The sequence below is a fragment of the Gopherus flavomarginatus genome, chromosome 6 (genome assembly GCF_025201925.1).
Source record: "Gopherus flavomarginatus isolate rGopFla2 chromosome 6, rGopFla2.mat.asm, whole genome shotgun sequence".
NCBI classification, from domain to species: domain Eukaryota; kingdom Metazoa; phylum Chordata; order Testudines; family Testudinidae; genus Gopherus; species Gopherus flavomarginatus.
Window position 1 is genome coordinate 46,371,206 of NC_066622.1, and position 20,899 is coordinate 46,392,104.

Sequence of the window (20,899 nt, forward strand, 5' to 3'; positions counted from 1 at the left end):
AGACAGAACAAAGTGAATTGCCAAGCAAAATAAAATAAAATATGCATGTCTAAGCCTAGCACAGTAATAAAACTGAATACAGATAAAATCTTACCCTCAAAGATGTTTCAATAAGTTTCTTTCACAGACTGGATGCCTTCCTAGTCTGGGCACAATCCTTTATCCTGGTGTAGCCCTTGTTCCAGCTCAGGTGGTAGCTAGGGGATTTCTCATGATGACCGCCCCTTTGTTCTTTTTTCACCCACTTATATATATTTTTACATAAGGCGGGAATCCTTTGTCCCTCTCTGGCTTCCGACCAGGGCCGGTGGAAGCACTAGGCAAGTTAGGCAGCTGCATAGGGCGACGAGATCTGGGGAGTGCTAAAAAGCTGGTGCCTAAAAATAGACACAGGCTCAGGCTGCAGATCGCAGACTGTAGGGAGGATGTAGATAAGAACTACACTCCCAATGAATTGCTCTCCTGCCATTTACAAAGCCAGTGATTAGGGAAGTCCTTTGATTAGATCACAGACTACAGGGAGGTGATAAGAATCACGCTCCCAATGAATTGCTCTCCAACTACTGCCATTTAGTAAGCCAGCGAAGTTCTTCGATTAGATCACAGACTATAGGGAAGTGATAAGAACCATGCTCCCAATGAATTGCTGTCCGACTCCTGTCTGCTGCCATTTAGAAAACCAGGGAAGTCCCAATTGCTCTCTGACTTCTGCCGTGTGAAGTCCTTTGATTGTGAATCAATAATTGTACAGATTGCTGTGTTGGTAGGTGCATTATTACAGTACTAGCTCCTCTGCCTTGTAGTAGATTGCACAGCAACAGCCAGAAGGATAGTGGAGCAGCCTTGAGTGGGGGAGTGTAAGACCCCCTGCTGGGGCTAGGGTGACCAGATGTCCCAATTTTATAGGGACAGTCCTGATTTTTGGGTCTTTTTCTTATCTAGGTTCCTATTACCCCCAACCCTCATCCCAATTTTTCACATTTGCTGTCTGGTCACCCTAGCAGGGGCTGAGCTGTGCTATCAGTGCAGTGCAGCTGGGGCTGGCTTGCATGGCATACTCCTTGGAGAGCAGGCTGCAGGTTTTCCAGGGCAGAGGCTCTGCTCCCTGGGGAGAGAAGGGAGGGAGGCCACGGCTGGCAGCTCTGTGGGCTCTCTTGTATGGAGGGGCGGCTAAGCCACTTTAACCCATCTCCCTGTGCCCCAGCTTTCTACCCTCTCGACCCTGCTTTGGTGTGAGGGCCACGCACTCTCTGCCCCATGCCCCCCTGCCGGAACGAGAGCCCAGCATTCAGCTCCCCAGCCTGGGCGCAGGACAGACTGGTGACATGCTCCCATTGCCCTGTTGCAATTGCACTGTGACTTGGCCCACTGCTGCATGCCAGGGACTGGAGAGGAGAGCACCCATTTCACCTTGCGTCTCTTTGAATCTTACCCTGTCCGCTACCCTCCTCCACACCCAAACCCGGTCTGCTTCTCTTCCACTCCCCAGCCAAACCCAATCCCTCACCACCCTGAACCCAGTCTGCTTCCCTTCCCCACCTAATCCAATACCCCAGTATGATGGAGTATCTACCATTCTAATTTTATAAATTTTATAAATAACAATAATTCAATATTATAAAGGTAGAATAAAAAGTAGTAGATTTTGATATGAAAGAAGGAAGGAAGGAAGCATAGGTGACCAAAAAGGGTGTATTTCTGATTACAATCAACATTGCTTAATTTTCAGGAAAAGTCATCCTGATCTTTTAATCAATGTTTACGTTACCTAGGGAAAGACATACAGAATGAACTTATTCAGCTTCTATCCAATGCCATCAAACAAAAAATCCTAGCATCTGCTTGTGCTGCAAAATACTTTTCGATCATTCTAGATTATACACCGGATGCAGGCTACATTGAACAAATGACCATAATCATTCGGTTTGTGGATAGGCCTACTTCAAAGACAGAGAATGAGACTGAATCAGTATTCATAAAGGAACACTTCTTGGGATTTGTGTCGCTTACGGAGACAATTGGAGCTGGTATGACAGAAACTATTCTTCACCAGTTAGAAGAGATGTCACTGCCTATAGAAAACTTGTGTGGTCAGGGGTACAATAATGGGAGCAATATGAAAGGGAAAGAAAATGGTGTCCAGCGAAGAATTTTGGATATTAATCCACGAGCCTTTTTCGTTCCTTGCAGTGCACATTCATTGAATTTGGTTGTTAATGATGCTGCAAAGTGTTGCTTGGAGGCAACTGCCTTCTTTGATTTAGCTCAACATGTGTATGTGTATTTCTCAGCTTCTGCACATCACTGGGAAGTTCTAACACACCACATATCTAATCTCACAGTTAAACCATTGAGTGAAACAAGATGGGAAAGTCGAATTGATGCCTTGAAACCTCTTCGCTATCAGCTTGGTAACATCTATGATGCTCTGATAGACATCTATGAAGACACTACTCTAACAGGATCATCTAGCAATACGTCATGAGTTGATGCAAAGGATCTTGCAAAAGCCATTTGATTTCAAGTTTCTTGTTTCTCTTGTTGTGTGTTATGACATATTGTTTGAGATCAACATGACTAGCAAACAACTTTAGGTGAAATAATTCGACATAAGTGACACCATTAATCAACTTGGAGAAACCAGGAAGTTTCTTGTAGGCCGCAGAAGTGACGCAGACTTTGAGAAAACATTGGTAGATGCAGGTGAACTTGCGGAGGAGTTGGATGTACCGGCACATTTTGAATCAGATCCAATCCGTATTAGGAAAAAGAGGAAGTAGTTCACATATGAAACAGATGACAAACCTATTTATAATCTGAAAGAAAAATTCAAAGTGAACTTTTATTTTGCAGTCATCAGTGCAGCAATACATTCAGTTGAAGAAAGATTCACATTGATGCAGCAAATTAGTTCAGTGTTTGGCTTCCTATATGATGTTTACAGTTTGCAAAATACAACACCAAAGCAAATTATGGAACATTGCTTGAATCTGGAGCAAGCTTTGCAACAAGGTGAATCCAAAGATACTGATGTCTTTGACTTGTGCAATGAATTGCAAGCTATTGCATGATGAGTCCAGAAGACTGCATCACCGCAAGATGTGTTGAACTTCATATGCACAAATAAACTGACAGTGTCACCAACACAGTTATTGCTTTTGTCATCCTCTTGTTAGGCTTCAGGGATAGCTCAGTGGTTTGCGCATTAGCCTGCTAAACCCAGAGTTGTGAGTTCAATCCTTGAGGGGGCCATTGAGGGATATGGGGCAAAAATCTGTCTGGGGATTGGTTCTGCTTTGAGCAGGGGATTGGACTAGATGACCTCCTGAGGTCCCTTCCAACAGTGATATTCTGTGACTCTCCCAGTTTCTGTGGCTAGTGGTGAGCGAAGCGTCTCAAAGCTCAAGTTGATACAAATATACGTGCTAACATCAATGTTGCAACAAAGTCTTGTTGGGCTATCTACCTTGTCAATAGAACTTGACATTACTCGCAGCATTGACTTGGAGGAACTTGTTTCTAAATTTGCTAAACTGAAAGCACGGAAAAATAAATTATAACGTGTTACTTTGTGACTGTGTATAAGGTATGTGATTTATTTTAAGATCCATGCTATGTTGTGCAAAATGAAAACAATAACAGTGTCAACACTGTCAGGTTATTCATTTATTTTCATTAAATATGTAGACTAAATAATTAAACTAATACATTTTCAAACCGAATGTGTATTAATTCTAATGAACAATGCCACCTTATGCAGCATTCATTTTTGAAAGTTGTTAATAAGCGATGCTCTTGGCGGGGGGGGTGCAAGATGGTAGTTTCACCTAGGGCACAAAATATCCTAGCACCGGCCCTGCTTCCGACCCCTCCTTCTCAATGGAAAAGCACCAGGTTAAAGATGGATTCCAGTTCAGGTGACATGATAACATGTTACTGTAAGACTTCATTACCCACTTGCCAGCACACACATATACAAGTAAAACCAGGGTGGCTCCAGGCCCCAGCACACCAAGCGCGTGCTTGGGGCGGCAAGCCGGGGAGGGCACTCTACCAGCGCTGCGAGGGCGGCAGGCAGGCTGCCTGCGGCAGCTTGCCTGCGGAGGGTCCACTGGTTCCGCGGCTTCGGCGGACCTCCCGCAGTCGTGCCTGTAGAGGGTCCCCTGGTCCCACAGCTTCAGCGGACCTCCCACAGGCAAGGGAGGTCTGCCGAAGCCATGGGACCAGCGGACCCTCCGCAGGCAAGCCGCCGAAGGCAGCCTGCCTGCCGTGCATGGGGCGGCAAAATGCCTAGAGCCGCCCCTGAGTAAAAAGAGCCATCTGCAGTCAATTGTCCTGTTTAATGGGAGCTATTAAGATTCCAAACCACCATTAATGGCCCACACTTTGCATAACTACAATAGGACCTCAGAGTTGTATTTCATATTTCTAGATTCAGATACAAGATTGATACATTTATACGAACAGGATGACCACACTCAGTAGATTATAAGCTTTGTAATGATACCTTACAAGAGACCTTTTGCATGAAGCATACTTTAGTTACATTATATTCACACTCATCAGCATACTTTCATAAAATCATATAGAGTGCAACGTCACAAAAGGGACAAGCTTGTCAGTATCACAGAGCTCTTCTTCTAAGTTTGGGGAAGGTAAACAGAGTGAGCTAAATACAAGTTAGAATAGATAGTTAAGCATAAGGGGTTCACACATGCAGTAGGAGACTACTTGAAGTGGGCAGTTCAGGGTTGTCAGGGTGTTGGACAAATGATATGATATGGAAACAGACATACCATACGTTACTCTTGGGAGAATTCTGCGCTAAAAATTTAAAATGCTGTGCACAGTATTATAAAATTCTGCAAAATTGTTAGGGAGTTGAGAAGTCTCCCGCATGCAGACCTTGGCTGACCCCAAGCTTCTCCCATTCAGTCAGGCACATCTGCCCCTCTTCCCCATGAATTCCTGCAGCCCCCTACCATCTAGCCCTATGTAGCCCTGCAGCACCCCTACCATTCAGCCCCTGTCTCAACGCTGTCAGCCCACTAGTTCCTGAGCCTGTTCCCCAGTCTGTCTCACCCACTAGCCCTTCTGAATCACAGTCTGTGGCCCCCAGCACCCCTGTGTACCCCACTCTGTCTGTCCTAACCTGGCTCCATGGGCAGGATGCTGTGATAAACGCAGCTAGCTGCTGATTGTTCTGGTGCCACAGTGGCCTCTGGTGGGTGAAAGGCAAAACTGCAGCACTTCTGCTGTGGGGAAAAAATTCTTCACTGGACATGAATTCTGCACATGTGAAGTAGCACAGAATGCCCCTAGTTGTAATAAATGCCTGACTTAGTCAGTAATGTAAAATGGACTAGCTTTCATGATCTTTGAAAAGTGCTGAAGATGTAGTTGTTTTACTAGTTAGTTGTTTTGTTTTTTATTGGACATGGCAGTATGGATCTCTGTGCTTGGTTTCTGTGACACAGAGACCACATTTAGAGTGATCTATATGTTTGTGACAATACTTGTTTTCATTTGGTGCCCACCCACACATGACTGGTCAATGCAAATGCTGTGTGTGCTCAAATTGCATGTTTTGCCATAGACAAAATTGTGTGTTCAGATATATAAAGATTTGGGGCTTGATTTCCTGTTGTATTACTCACCCTCTCTATTCACTGAGTTCCAGTAGAATTGCACCAACTTGAGACAGGAGTAACACAATAGTGACTCCCATCTTCGTGCTTTTTGGCAAACTACATGTATACTTGGGACATGCCTTATGTGTAGTTTTAAGTTTGGCACACAAAACCTGAGTTACATATTTTTATCTTGATACAATGTGTGTTTATTACTAATGTTTATGTTGATACAACATAAGCATGGATCACTTGATGATAACCTGTCTGTTCATTCCCTTTGGGGCATCTGCCATTGGCCGCTGTCAGAGGACAGGATACTGAGCTTGATGAACCTTTGGTCTGACCCAGTATGGCCATTCTTATGTTCTTATGTGTGAAGCCTCATGACTGCTGTTGTGCAGATTTTCAGTTAGATAACATTTACTAGTAAAATGATACTTAGGTTTTGTATATGGATGCTTTATCTTGTGATGGAACAATATGCAGACTGCGTGTTTATGAATATGATGGATAAATTATGATTTTCCAAGATGATAACGGTAAGCAAAACTTTAGATTTTGGAACCGGAAAGGAGACCTCTATTCTTGGACCAGGGTCCTCTCGGACCTTGCTACGCCACTGCTAGCAAGGTTTATCCTTCCCAGGCCTGATCCTAGGATCAAAGAGGTACTAGATCATTAAAGGACTACAGGCCTAGAAAAAAGAAAGGAGGAGATGAGCCTACATCTATGCTACACACCAGTGGTGGTGGCATGTATGGTATGTAATAGCTATGTGCCAAAGTGAAAAGCAGGTGGTGAAAGGGTCTGGTGAGGGGAGACAGCAGGGAAAAGCTTCAGCAGCTTCCCGCTGCCAGAGCCTTTCACTGTGGTAGGGAAAGGCTCTGGGAGGTTGAGGCAGCTGTGAAAGGCTGAGCCCTGTGGCAGGGAAAGCTGGGGAGCTGCCCAAGCCTTTCCCTGCTGCCTCCCAATGTCAGAGCCTTTCCTGGCTGAGGGAGTTTTTTCCTGCAGACAGTAAAGGCTCCAGCAGTGAGGAGGCAGCGGGACACTACACTGCTAAAAATAGCAGTGCAAACAGAGGGGCATGACTTGGGCAAGCAGAGAGTATGTAAGGTATTCACATAATTCTTCAGGCATGTCTTTATTCACCTATGTTGTGCCTCACCATCTACACTGCTATTTATACTTATGCTAAGGCAGAGGTAGGCAAAGTACGGCCCGTGGTACTGTCCTGCCCAGCCCCTGAGCTCCCGGCCAGGGAGGCTAGCCCCTGGCTCCTCCCCTGCTGTTCCCCCTCCCCCACAGCCTCAGCTCACTGTGCCGCCGGGCAGCTCAGTACCGGCACCCCCGCCCCCGCAGGGGTGGGCAGGGGAGAGCAGGAAGGAAGGCTCACCCGCAGCCTCAGGGGAGCAGGCGGGAGGTGCAGGTGGCAGGAGCACTGCGAACATGGGTGGAGGACTCAGGAGGCGCACCAGGTGACGGTGCAGCCAGCTGGAGAGAAGCGGCACTTTGAAGGGAAAACCGCCACTTCTCTCCTGCTGCCCCTACTCCTCCTGAGTCCTCTACCTGTGTTCGCAGGGCCACATTTTGAATGGGGCTGAGGGGGAGTCAGATCAGGGAGGTACCAAGGGGGCAGTTGGGGCAGGGGGTCCCAGGAGGGGGCAGTCAGGGGACAAGGCGCAGGGTGGGTTGGATGGGTTGGGAGTTCTGAGGGGGGCAGTCAGGGGGTGGGAAGTGGGAGGGGGCAGATAGGGGGCAGGGGCCAGGCTGTTTGGGGAGGCACAGCCTTCCCTATTCAGCCCTCTATACCATTTTGCAACCCTGATGTGGCCCTCAGGCCAAAAAGTTTGCCCACTCCTGTGCTAGGGGCACTATGCATGTATGTACTCTGCATAGTGCTGAAAGAAGCATGCAGTGTATATGTACTGTGGCAAATTGCCGGCACTACTTTCTCTTCTTGGGGGGGGGGGTTCAGGGCACCGTTTCTTGCCTCTGAACTGGGATATTAACCGCCTCACTAGTGTCCTAGAGGAGGGGAGTGGAGAGGGAGGGACCCGGGCCCACATCTACTCCGGGTCCCAGCCCAGGAGCCCTAGGGATAGTGGTGAACCACTTGAACTAGCAGTTCTTTCCCTTGGGCTACTTCTCTCTCCTGCCCTTCAGCTTGTGGGGGCTTTCTGCCCTCCCTCTGCACAACCCAGGTGTCCCTTTACCTAGGGTCTTGGTCTTCTTAGCCTACTGCAGCACTTCTCCAAACTTTTCTCTGCTCCAACACCAATCCACTCTGCTCCAACTCCTCCAAACTGCTCTCTGCTCCAACACCTCCACTTGTCTGATTGAAGCAGGGGGGTTTTATCAGGTGACTGGCTTCAGGTGCTCTAATTGGTCTATAGCAAACTTTTTTCCCCTCTACAGGGAATAAGGCTTCCTTCTAACCCTCTTCTGCTGCCCTCTGGCCATGCTGTAGCGCAGTACCTAGAGGGACATACAGAGCATGATACAGCAGCACAACCACTTCTTTCTTTCAGCCCAGAGCTGGAGATAACTGGGCTGAATGGAACTTACCAGAAATTTCAAGGAAATATTAAGGTTTACATAAGGGGAAGCGTATGTGTATATCAGCCTTTATTGTTTTTACCCTTTGCTCTGTGTGCTATATATATATTTGGGTGAATAAATAATGCTTTGGTTTTGAAGAGGCTGTTTCTGAGTCACTTTAATCAGCTGCTGTCACAGACTCCTGGAAGAAAAGGGGTTTCAGATGACAAAAACAGCCAGGCCTGTCATGTTAACACAGTTGGTAAACAGAGAAGCTGTCACCCAAAGATCCTGTCCTAGGTTGTTTGAACTGCATGGGTCCATCCTTGAGAGAGGTAGAGGATGTTAGACCTGTCACCTCAGGGATAAAAAGGGATAGAAGGTATGGATCACCCCTCAACCATGACAGCCAGGACAGGTTTTGTTCAGGGTACTGGTGTAAACTGCATCTCCACTAGCAGTTTTGCCTGCAAACTCTTTCTAGTGTAGATTAAGGCCTAATTCTCCAGTTATCGTAGACTATTCTCTATGGTCCCTTCCAACTCTACTTTTCTGTGGTTCAAGGGCATACAAGACTTGAGTTTCCAATATCAACAACACGTTGTTTGTTGTTTGGGATGTTTTCTTTTGATTAAAACATTTCAAGCCTTCCTTATATATCATATATCTCAAAGAAGTGAAAATTGGCAGAAAGCTAGTTCCGCTCCCCCACATGTCCCAATATAGACTTTAATTCTCATCTAGTAATTAATTTCTCCTTTGTATCAATTTTATGTTCTTGACAGGATAAGTTTAATCAGTCCCTAATGTTTCTATTAAAAAAATAATTAAGGAGTTATTTCACTTTAAAAAGTAAATATGTACATATTCTTAGTAATATTTAAGTTTTTATAAATTGACTTTTTTCATAAGTGAAACAACTGTGCACAGCTCACATATTCGCCCTATAACTCTGAGCTATTATCATTTTTCCAGTGGTTAGAGGATGAAGCAAGATGTATTGACACTCAGCACATCATAACTCATCCCTGACATGTTTCATATATCTTCCAAAGTTCTCATCCCACATGTCAGTTCCAAAATTAAATTTCATTCCACATTTTTGTGCCCTAAAAAAATTATCCATGAATGTAGATTGTCATAATTCCAGGACTAAATTTCTGCTTAAAGATAAAATTTTGAATCGGAATTTAAAAATACATGTTTTCAACACAGTATTAATGGTCTCCATTTAACTTGGATATTTTACAATTAAATTTCTAGTGTGACTGCTTCATATTAGTCCCTTTGCATTGTTTTCATATAGCATTTGCTAGGTGACTTAATTTCTTAAAGTAAAGAGGTCAGCAGCGAAGTGAAAGGAACAGTGAAACACATACTGTACAAAGTTTCAGCAGCTCCTGCTCTGCAAGCTCCCAAGTCATCATAAAATGTCTTATTAGTAAGATCTGTGAAAAACTGGTAAATCTACTCTTCTTATGAAACTTAATGTCAGCAGTCACTGAAATCACTAAACCCATAAGCTACTCTTCATCTAGGTGTAAATTTGTCTGCTTTGCTAAACTGTCTTTATAGAAGAGACCTATATTTTTCATTAAAGCTGTAGAGCTGCTATATGAATGTGGAGATTAGAAGTCTTATGGGCTCTTTCTGCCCTGTGGCTATGTTACACTTGGGGGAAAGGATAGCTCAGTGGTTTGAGCATTGCGCTGCTAAACTAAGGGTTGTGAGTTCAGTCCTTGAGGGGCCCACTTAGAGATCTGGGGCAAAATCAGTACTTGGTCCTGCCAGCAAAGGCAGGGGGCTGGACTCAACTCCATGACCCTTTAGGGTTTCTTCCAGTTCTATGAGATAGGTATATCTACATATATTTATAGCAAGTTGCTCTTGCAATCTTGTAGACCTAGAAAGCTACAAGGAAGCCTGACAAAGCAGCAAGTCTGGTATAAGTATTTTTACACCTGTGTAATACTTCAAGGTATTGGCTGATCTGGCAAATGAAGAAGTTACAAGTGTCAAGCCTTTAAGGGATTGTAAAATCTGTCAGAGCCTCTCATTGCTCAGTTACCAATGGGACTTCAACAAATGGATTGCATTCACTTTAGACAATGTTCTGTTCTTCCTAGATTCTGAGGAAAGAGGGGAGACCATGTGCTTTTTCCAAGCTGTATATCTCCTTGCTTTCCCAGTCTTCTACTGCATATTTTATGCTGGCTATTGTGGTTGCTTGTCTTACTCATTCATTGTGTTCCAATGGTTAGAGCAAAGGACTGAGGGTCACCAACTCACTAAATGACCTTGGGTAGTCAGTTACTGTTCACTTCTTCAGCAACTGGGACATGGGTTGGAAACAGGAGGAAGCACGGGCTATAATGGCAGTGAGGAAGGAGGGTCAGGGCAAACCTGGGAGGCAAGATCAAACCAGTATCTTAGATGCCTATATACAAATGCAAGAAGTATGGGTAATAAGCAGGAAGAACTGGAAGTGCTAATAAATAAATACAACTATGACATTGTTGGCATTACTGAAACTTGGTGGGATAATACACACGACTGGAATGTTGGTGTGGATGGGTATAGTTTGCTCAGGAAGGTTAGACAGGGGGAAAAGGGAGGAGGTGTTGCCTTATATATTAAAAATGTACACACTTGGACTGAGGTGGAGATGGACATAGGAGACGGAAGTATTGAGAGTCTCTGGGTTAGGCTAAAAGGGGTAAAAAACACGAGTGATGTCGTGCTGGGAGTCTACTACAGGCCACCTAATCAGGTGGAAGAGGTGGATGAGGCTTTTTTCAAACAACTAACAAAATCATCCAAAGCCCAAGATTTGGTGGTGATGGGGGACTTCAACTATCCAGATATATGTTGGGAAAATAACACTGCGGGGCACAGACTCTCCAATAAGTTCCTGGACTGCATTGCAGACAACTTTTTATTTCAGAAAGTTGAAAAAGCTACTAGGGGGGAAGCTGTTCTAGACTTGATTTTAACAAATAGGGAGGAACTTGTTGAGAATTTGAAAGTAGAAGGAAGCTTGGGTGAAAGTGATCATGAAATCATAGAGTTTGCAATTCTAAGGAAGGGTAGAAGGGAGTACAGCAGAATAGAGACAATGGATTTCAGGAAGGCAGATTTTGGTAAGCTCAGAGAGCTGATAGGTAAGGTCCCATGGGAATCAAGACTGAGGGGAAAAACAACTGAGGAGAGTTGGCAGTTTTTCAAAGGAACACTATCAAGGGCCCAAAAGCAAGCTATTCCGATGGTTAGGAAAGATAGAAAACGTGGCAAAAGACCACCTTGGCTTAACCACGAGATCTTGCGTGACCTACAAAATAAAAAGGCGTCATATAAAAAATGGAAACTAGGTCAGATTACAAAGGATGAATATAGGCAAATAACACAGGAATGCAGAGGCAAGATTAGAAAGGCAAAGGCACAAAATGAACTCAAACTAGCTATGGGAATAAAGGGAAACAAGAAGACTTTTTATCAATACATTAGAAGCAAGAGGAAGACCAAGGACAGGGTAGGCCCACTGCTCAGTGAGGAGGGGGAAACAGTAACGGGAGACTTGGAAATGGCAGAGATGCTTAATGACTTCTTTGTTTCGGTCTTCACTGAGAAGTCTGAAGGAATGTCTAATATAGTGAATGCTTACGGGAAGAGGGTAGTTTAGAAGATAAAATAAAAAAAGAGCAAGTAAAAAAATCACTTAGAAAAGTTAGATGCCTGCAAGTCACCAGGGCCTGATGAAATGCATCCTAGAATACTCAAGGCGTTAATAGAAGAGGTATCTGAGCCTCTAGCTATTATCTTTGGGAAATCATGGGAGACGGGGGATATTCCAGAAGACTGGAAGGGGGCAAATATAGTGCCCATCTATAAAAAGGGAAATAAAAACAACCCAGGAAACTACAGACCCGTTAGTTTAACTTCTGTGCCAGGGAAGATAATGGAGCAGGTAATCAAAGAAATCATCTGCAAACACTTGGAAGGTGGTAAGGTGATAGGGAATAGCCAGCATGGATTTGTAAAGAACAAATCGTGTCAAACTAATCTGATAGCATTCTTTGATAGGATAACGAGCCTTGTGGATAAGGGAGAAGCAGTGGATGTGATATACCTAGACTTTAGTAAGGCATTTGATACGGTCTCGCATGATATTCTTACAGATAAACTAGGAAAGTACAATTTAGATGGGGCTACTATAAGGTGGGTGCATAACTGGCTGGATAACCGTACTCAGAGGGTAGTTGTTAATGGCTCCCAATCCTGCTGGAAAGGTATAACAAGTGGGGTTCCGCAGGGGTCTGTTTTGGGACCGGTTCTGTTCAATATCTTCATCAACGATTTAGATGTTGGCATAGAAAGTACGCTTATTAAGTTTGCAGATGATACCAAACTGGGAGGAATTGCAACTGCTTTGGAAGATAGGGTCATAATTCAAAATGGACAAATTGGAGAAATGGCCTGAGATAAACAGGATGAAGTTTAATAAAGACAAATGCAAAGTGCTCCACTTAGGAAGGAATACATACAGTTTCACACATACAGAATGGGAAGACCCTGTCTAGGAAGGAGTATGGCAGAAAGGGATCTAGGAGTTATAGTGGACCACAAGCTAAATATGAGTCAACAGTGTGATACTGTTGCAAAAAAAGCAAACGTGATTCTGGGATGCATTAACAGGTGTGTTGTAAACAAGACACGAGAAGTCATTCTTCCGCTTTACTCTGCGCTGGTCAGGCCTCAGCTGGAGTATTGTGTCCAGTTCTGGGCACCGCATTTCAAGAAAGATGTGGAGAAATTGGAGAGGGTCCAGAGAAGAGCAACAAGAATGGTTAAAGGTCTTGAGAACATGACCTATGAAGGAAGGCTGAAGGAATTGGGTTTGTTTAGTTTGGAAAAGAGAAGACTGAGAGGGGACATGATAGCAGTTTTCTGGTATCTAAAAGGATGTCATCAGGAGGAGGGAGAAAACATGTTCACCTTAGCCTCCAATGATAGAACAAGAAGCAATGGGCTTAAACTGCAGCAAGGGAGATTTAGGTTGGACATTAGGAAAAAGTTTCTAACTGTCAGGGTAGTTAAACACTGGAATAGATTGCCTAGGGAAGTTGTGGAATCTCCATCTCTGGAGATATTTAAGAGTAGGTTAAATAAATGTCTATTAGGGATGGTCTAGACAATATTTGGTCCTGCCATGAGGGCAGGGGACTGGACTCGATGACCTCTCGAGGTCCCTTCCAGTCCTAGAGTCTATGAATCTGTGAATCTATGAACTGTAAGAATAAGGAAAATAGAGTTGCAGTAATCTCCATTAATTAAATTTACCCACCTAATATATAAGAATCTAAGAAAAAAATACTGTCTGCAACAGGCGTGCACAACATGAGGCCCGCTGGCTGCATGCGGCCCGCGTGGGCTCACTGTGCGGCCCGCGGGCAAGTGGCGTGGTGGGGCTGTCGGGTTCGCCCAGGGCCAGTGCAACTGTCCGGGATTTTTCCTCCCTCCTCTCCCTTCCCCTCACGCAGAGTGCGGAGCAGCTGATTGGGCACCTGAGCCTGATTTAGCTGCTCCCATTGGCCTCTAGCTGGCAGAGTCCCTCCCCCGCTCCCCCCTTCCCCGTGCCTCAGCGTCGTGTCACATCGCAGCTCTGCAGGGGAGGGGCTGTGTGCTTGGCAGCTTGTTTGGTTGGATCCACGTGAAGCCAGCAGCTGGAGTGGCATGGTGCTAAGGGGAGTCCTGGGGGACAGTCAAGGAGCAGGGGGAGGGTTGGCTGGGTCAGGAGTTCGGTGGGGGCTGTCAGGGTGTGTGTGTGTGTGGAGAGGGATCAGAGCAGTCAGGGGACAGGGAGCAGGGGGAAGGTTGGATGGGTCAGGAGTTCTGGGGGGGCGGGGGAGGGTTGGATGGGTCAGGAGTTCTGGGCGGGGCTGTCAGGGATGGGAAGTGGGTGGATGGGGTGTGAGTGTCCCGGGGGTCTGTCTGGCAGTGGGGGTGTGGGTAAGGGTTGTGGCAGCCAGGGGATGGGTAGGGGGTAGGATCCTAGGGGGGCAGTTAGGGTGGGGGAGTCTCAGGAGGGAGCAGTCAGCGGAAAAGGAGCGGGGGGGTTGGGAGTTCTTAGGGGGTGGGAAGTAGGAGGGAGTGTATGGGGCAGGGCTCAGGTGGGGCTCTCCCCCCATCCTCTTCTTCGATTGTTGAAATATGGTAACCTAAAAAAGTAGTGCCCTGGCTCGGCAGGGAGGAGCCTCCTTCTGGAAGCACCGGAGAGCCAAAGTTTCAGCTTGCAGGGGCAGCAAGCCCCAGCCATGGAGGAGCTGGCATGGCACAGGAGGGCAGCAGCCCTGCAAAAGTGGCGGCACCACTAACAACGAGCAGCTGTGCCCCCCGCCCCTTCTGCCCAGGCTGCAGCCTGGCGCGCCCCCACCCCACCAGGGCCCCTGCAGGCTGCAGCAGATGCATGCAGTCGGCAGCCCCCGTGCACCCCCTGGCTCCCCCCTCACCACACTCGGGCTTTGCGGCTCCCGGGCGTGTGAGCCGCCAGGTCACGGGGCCCTGAGCCTGCTCCAGGACGGGCAGCGGTGATGGTGGCTCAGACTCCCAGGAGCCGCAGAGCCCAAGCATGGTGAGGGGGACGCATGGGGGGCCAGCGAGAATCAATTTGGAGTGGGCAAATCTGCTGCGGGAACTGCTGTGATTCAAGTAGCCAATGCAATCAGTGACATTCTGCTATCAAGGATAGTGAGTTTGGGAAATGTGCAGGTCATAGTGGATGGCTTTGCTCCAATGGGTTTCCCTAACTGTGGGGTGATACATAGAATGCATATCCCTATCTTCGCACTGGACCGCCTTGCCAACCAGTACATAAACCGCAAGGGGTACTTCTCAATGGTGCTGCAAGCACTGGTGGAGCATAAGGGACGTTTCACCAACATCAGTGTGGGATGATGAGGAAAGGTGCATGACGTTTGCATCTTTAGGAACTCTCGGCTGTTTGAGCAGCTGCAAGAAGGGACTTACTTCCCAGACCAGAAAATTACTGTTGGGGATGTTGAAATGCCAATAGTTATCCGTGGAGACCCAGCCTACCCCTTGTTCCCATGGCTCCTGAAGCCATACACAGGCAGCCTGGACAGTAGTAAGGAGCAGTTCAACTGAGCAAGTGCAGAATGGTGGTAGGATGTGCCTTTGGACATTTAAAAGCTCGCTGGCACTGTTTGCTGACTAAGTTAGACCTCAGCGCAACCAGTATTCTCATTGTTATTACTGCTTGCTGTGTACTCCATAATATCTGTGAAAGTAAGGGGAGATGTTTATGGTGGGGTGGGAGGTTGAGGCAAATCGCCTGGCTGCCAATTTTGAACAGCCAGACACCAGGGCGATTAGAAGAGCACAGGTAGGCATGCTGCACATCAGACAGGCTTTGAAAATTAGTTTAATGACTGGCTAGGCTACGGTGTGACAGTTGTGTGTGTTTCTTCTTGACGCAAACCCACCCCCTTTGTTGATTTTAATTCCCTGTAAACCAACCACCCTCCTCCCTTCGATCACAGCTGGCAAAGGAAATAAAGTCACTATTGTTTTGAAACCATGCATTCTTTCTTTATTAATTAAAAAAAATGTAGATAACTGATAAGGTAGCCCGGGTGGGGTAGGGTGGGGTGGGGGAGGAGGGAAGGACAAGGCCACATTGCTTATTGTAGCCACACTACAAATCAAAACTGTTTGAATGACAGCCTTTTATTGCTTGGGCCATCCTCTGGAGTGGAGTGGCTGGTTGCCCGGAGTCTCCCCCCCCCCGCATTCTTGGGCATTGGGCGTCTGGGTGAGGAGGATATGGAACTTGAGGAGGAGGGCAGGCAGTTGTACAGTGGATGCAGTGGCAGTCTGTGCTCTTGTTGGCTTTCCTGCAGCTCCACAAGACACCTGAGCATGTCCGTTTGCTCCCCCATTAGCCTTAGCATTGCATCCTGCCTCTTCTCATCATGCTCACTTAGTGCTTTCCTAGACTCTGCCACTGAATTCCTCCATGCATTCAGCTGTGCCCTATCAGTGCGGGAAGACTGCATGATCTTGGAAAACATGTCATCGCAAGTGCGGTTTTTTCACCTTCTAATCTGCAATAATCTCAGGAACGGAGGTGATAGAGGGAGCATAGAAACTTTTGCACCTGCGGGGGGATAAAAAAGGGAGAGAAAAATTTAAGATGATACATTTCTGAGAACAAAAGGTAGACTCTTTCACAGTGAATCAGGCAATTCACAGCAGACAACACATGTGCTTTAGGTACAAGGTCACATTTTGCCTTTTATATTGAGCGCCTGCCAGTATGGTGCAGGTGTTCATGGACAGTGGTGGGGTAGTGGTAGGGTCCCCCCTAGAATGCCGTGCCGCTGATCATAGAAGTGGCATGTATGGGGCTCTGACCCAGAGCGACCGTTTGCATCCTTTGTCTTTTGGTAGGCTTGCCTGAAGTCCTTGACTTTCATGTGCACTGCTGTGTGTCCCTTTTGTAGCCTCTGTCCACCATGCCCTGTGCGATGTTAGCATGTATATTAGCATTTCTTCTTTTTGATCGGAGTTCTGCCTGCACAGATTCTTCTCCCCATACAGCAATCAGATCCAATGTCTCCTGTTAGCTCCATGCTGGAGCTCGTTTACGATTCTGGGGGGACATGTAGTGCTGCTGAGCTCGCCAGGAAACCAAACAGGAAATGAAATTCAAAAGTTCCCGGGGCAAAGTTCCCAGGGCTTTTCCTGTGTACCTGACTAGTGCATCTGTCAAGGTTCCTTCCCAACTCTGAACTCTGGGGTACAGATGTGGGGACCTGCATGAAAGATCCCCCTACGCTTATTTTTATCAGCTTAGGTTAAAAACTTTCCCAAGGCACAAATTCCACCTTGTTTTTGAACAGTATGCTGCCACCACCATGTGATTTAGACAGAGAATCAGGGAAAGGACCGCTTGGAGTCCTTTTCCCCCAAAATATTCCCCCAAGCCCTGCACCTCCCTTTCCTGGGGAAGGCTTAAGAATAATATCCTCACCAATTGGTACAGATGAACACAGACCCAAACCCTTGGATCTTAAGAACAATGAAAAATGAATCGAGTTCTTAATAGAAGAATTTTAATTAAGGAAAAGGTAAAAGAATCACCTCTGTAAAATCAGGATGGTAAGTACTTTACAGAATAACAAAAGACTCAAAAACACAGAGGATTTCCCCTCTAAGCAAAACTTTCAAGTTCCAAAACAGGGATAAACCTCCCTCTTAGCACAGGGAAAATTCAAAAGCTAAAACAAAAGGCAATCTAACGCATTTCTTTGCTATTACTATTTCTGCAAGACTAGATGCTTAGTTCAGATATGGCTTAGGGAGATATATTTTCCCTGCCCTGTTTCCTTGTTGACTCTGGGAAAACCAGACAAGAAACCTTCCTCCACAGATTTGAAATTATCTTCTCCCCTTATTGGTCCTTTTGGTCAGGTGCCACCCAGGTTATCTGAGCTTCCTAACCCTTTATAGGTAAAAGAAGAATTAACCCTTTACAGAGTAAAGAGGGATTTTATGCTACCCTTAGCTGTATGTTTATGACAGCATTGGAGTTGAAAGTGCTGTCCAGAGCGGTCACACTGGAGCACTCAGGGATAGTTTCCGGAGGCCAATAACGTCGATTTGCATCCGCACTACCCCAAATCTGACTCCTCGCCGGGGATTTTAAGTCGATTTTAAGAGTCCTTTAGGTCAATGGAATATGTTTGTTTGTGTAAATGCATTCATTATAAAATTGACCTAATGCGGCTAAATTTGACCTAAACCTGTAGTGTAGATGAGGGCTTTGTTGCCTTTCTAATTACTCATTATTAACATTCATTTTTAAGTTACTATTTGAGAGAACAAAGTTGAAGAAGAGATCAGAAGTGGATGGGACATAGAAAAGCTAACTGTAAAACGTGGAAGATCAACAATCTGTAAAAATGGAACAGGAGACATCATCTTTTACACATCCTGTGGATGTGGGCATTATTATATAATCATTCTGCAATAAAATCTGAAGCAGCTAGTACCATGGCCAAGATATATTGGTTAGAAAATATTTCAGAACGTACCCTGCTCATAGGCATTATTTCTCCTAACACTAGCTCAGAAATGTGTCTGGATGGTTTGTACTATTAAAGATCAGTACAGTTGGCTATCTTAGATGAATATTGTTAAATGACATTTATTCGTAGAACAAATTACCAATGCATCATCTGGACTGACATCAATAGTTGACTTTTTTATCAATCAAAAAATAGACTTAACTTATGTACTAGTGATAGATGAGTAAACATATTGTAATTGCTATCCTGGAAACTTTTTGAAAATATATCGTTAAATTGACTTTATAAATACAATACTGTAATAGTGTTTGCAGGACCTAATTCAAATTACATATGCATGGGGGCTGATGGTGAATAAATAATTGGAAGAAACCTTTCCCCAATCCCAGCAAAAGAAACTCTCTCTTTCTCTGTAGATTTTTGTTTGTTATCCCATAGTTTTTTGGATTTGTCTTATATTGCTAGATAGTCTGTTCAACATAGTTTAGCATAAGACTTTTTGCAAATAACTGAAATACTCAAGAGTCTCTTTATTTCACCTTTCAATTACCCTGTTTTAAGTTTTGGGATGTAACTTGATTTGTTGCCAAATGTGAAAGGGTAATAAATAGCAGCAATTAATTTTAGGATTAAATTGATCTTTTTTTTTTTCAAAATTCAATTAAAACATGTGCAAACTTTCCCCCGCTGTATCATAATGTGCAATATGAAACTCTTCCCAAAATTACAGAAGCCACCACAGGCTCAAAAGTGTCCAAGATAAAGAGATTAATACTGGAAGATGAGACAAGACTGGTTTCCCTTGTGGCCCAATGTCCCATTATTGTCTGTTAAAAAGAGGCTTGTGTTGGATTTCTCCCACAAAACAGAATCATACAACTTATGCAGTAAAACCTTTCTCTCTTTTTATCATTTGGATAAAAAAAAGAGCAGGTAACTTTAACTAGTGTCCCTTTTATTTTAGGTGCAACAATGAAAATGAATGGTATCAGATCCATGAAAACATTATCCGCAAGTCCAGTACCAAGTACACAGCACCCAGCTCAAACTATGGTAATTTTTTTTATTTTATTTATTTATTTTTGGCTAGAGAACCCTTAAAGTGTAGTTTGATAAGACTGAGAATTCTTAGTGGGCAGAGAAGTTCCACAAGATATGCTGTGACACCTAGCCCATTGCCAATTATCATACATTCTTTCTAGTTGTTTGTTTATTTGTGCTGGTGTTCGTACTTTGTCAGGTAAAGATTTATACTGCATTACAACTCTGAAAACTGACTCTCTGAAAATGGCATTTTGGGGTTCAAGGTTTGTGTTTTTAATAATTTCCATATAAAATTTCTTCAGTTTACAGGTTAAAAAAAAATCTCTAACTACCACTCCTACAAATTTGCCCAGAATACAGAAAGTCAATGCAGACTCTGTCTTGCTCATGCACTATTGGCATTAATAAACATTCTGCACATTAAAGTCTCTCCTTTATTATATCTGTACAATGTCATTGTCTGTAGATCAAAGTGGAGGCTACTAGTGGCTATCTCTGATTTTTAATTCGTGACCACTCTTACTTTTGTTAGGCATTTTACCCTTACTTATGAAAACCAGTAACCAAAGAAAGTGTACAATATCAGCAGCTAACTGCAATGGCAAAAATATTTTAAATATCCATTTGGAGCAATGTTTCTTATTAAGTGTTCCTAGATAGAAATCGAGGGAAGTTCCACAGGAGCTGAAGGATTTGTACAGGACTCAAAAATGTAATTAGAATCTCTCTTGATTTTTCTGGATCATACCACCTAAGTATTCCCACGAAGATTCCCGCAGTGACACATACCTGAGACATTCTCATCTTAGGACACCATGAATCTATTTGTGAAGGGATAAACATTGCATTTCTTTAAGATACTTATCTGATTTTTCCAGAGAGAGACCAGTGAATTTATACCTGAAGATTAATTATCATGAACACTAGCTCTAATAGTTGCAATGTAGAGTGCTTCATATATAGCCAGGGGGAGTTATTGTCTTGGCAGAGTTCTTACTGTATTCTGAGTCCAGATTTCTTAAATTAAATAAATCTATTAAAGATAAATTTGTAATTTGCTGAGTAAATTAATCTTTCTCCTTATCCTGTCAGCTACCTCAGTTTATAAGTGCCATAGATAGCTAATTTGGAAATGCAATTGCTATTCCATTCCAAATGCTACTGTATGTTACCCTTAATGTACAGTCATTTAAAGGTACAGGCAGTTTTGCTTTTGTTGCAAAATAAATTTATAATTCAGCAGGACCCCATTGAGGTTTAAATCCTAATCTCTTCTGGATTTCAGTTGTTTACATATCAAATATGCTGTCACTGAATTTGCAGTAATTCACATTAGCATAAAGGGCACTAGGTACTGCTGAAGGCAAATGAAGCAGTTAGCAAGCAGGGTTATGTTATAGGTAGAGTTTGTAATGCCACCTATAGGTAAGGTCGCCCAACACTTCTTGTTATAAGGCTCTCTTTACAGTTGCTCATAACTTTGCAAAACTTTAACCACTTGGGCTGAGACAGTTCAAGGAAACCCTATAGCATTGTACTGATGTGGTAATTAAGATAAAGGCTTACGTTATTATTCCC

General features: G+C 44.4%; 1 protein-coding gene and 1 long non-coding RNA gene across 10 annotated transcripts in view; one reads left to right on the top strand and one right to left on the bottom strand.

The window, feature by feature from the left end:
* The window catches only part of LOC127053374 (uncharacterized), a 68,337-nt gene extending 68,029 nt beyond the window's left edge, over positions 1–308 (bottom strand). For both annotated transcript variants that reach the window (XR_007775016.1, XR_007775017.1), the window contains exon 1: positions 95–308. This is a non-coding gene — a long non-coding RNA (uncharacterized LOC127053374). The remainder of the gene's footprint in view (positions 1–94) is intronic.
* The window catches only part of DOCK3 (dedicator of cytokinesis 3), a 603,350-nt gene that overhangs the window by 395,274 nt on the left and 187,177 nt on the right, over positions 1–20,899 (top strand). For all 8 annotated transcript variants that reach the window (XM_050957666.1, XM_050957672.1, XM_050957667.1 and 5 more), the window contains exon 13: positions 19,242–19,330. In XM_050957666.1, the coding sequence (XP_050813623.1) occupies positions 19,242–19,330 (89 nt within the window). The remainder of the gene's footprint in view (positions 1–19,241; positions 19,331–20,899) is intronic.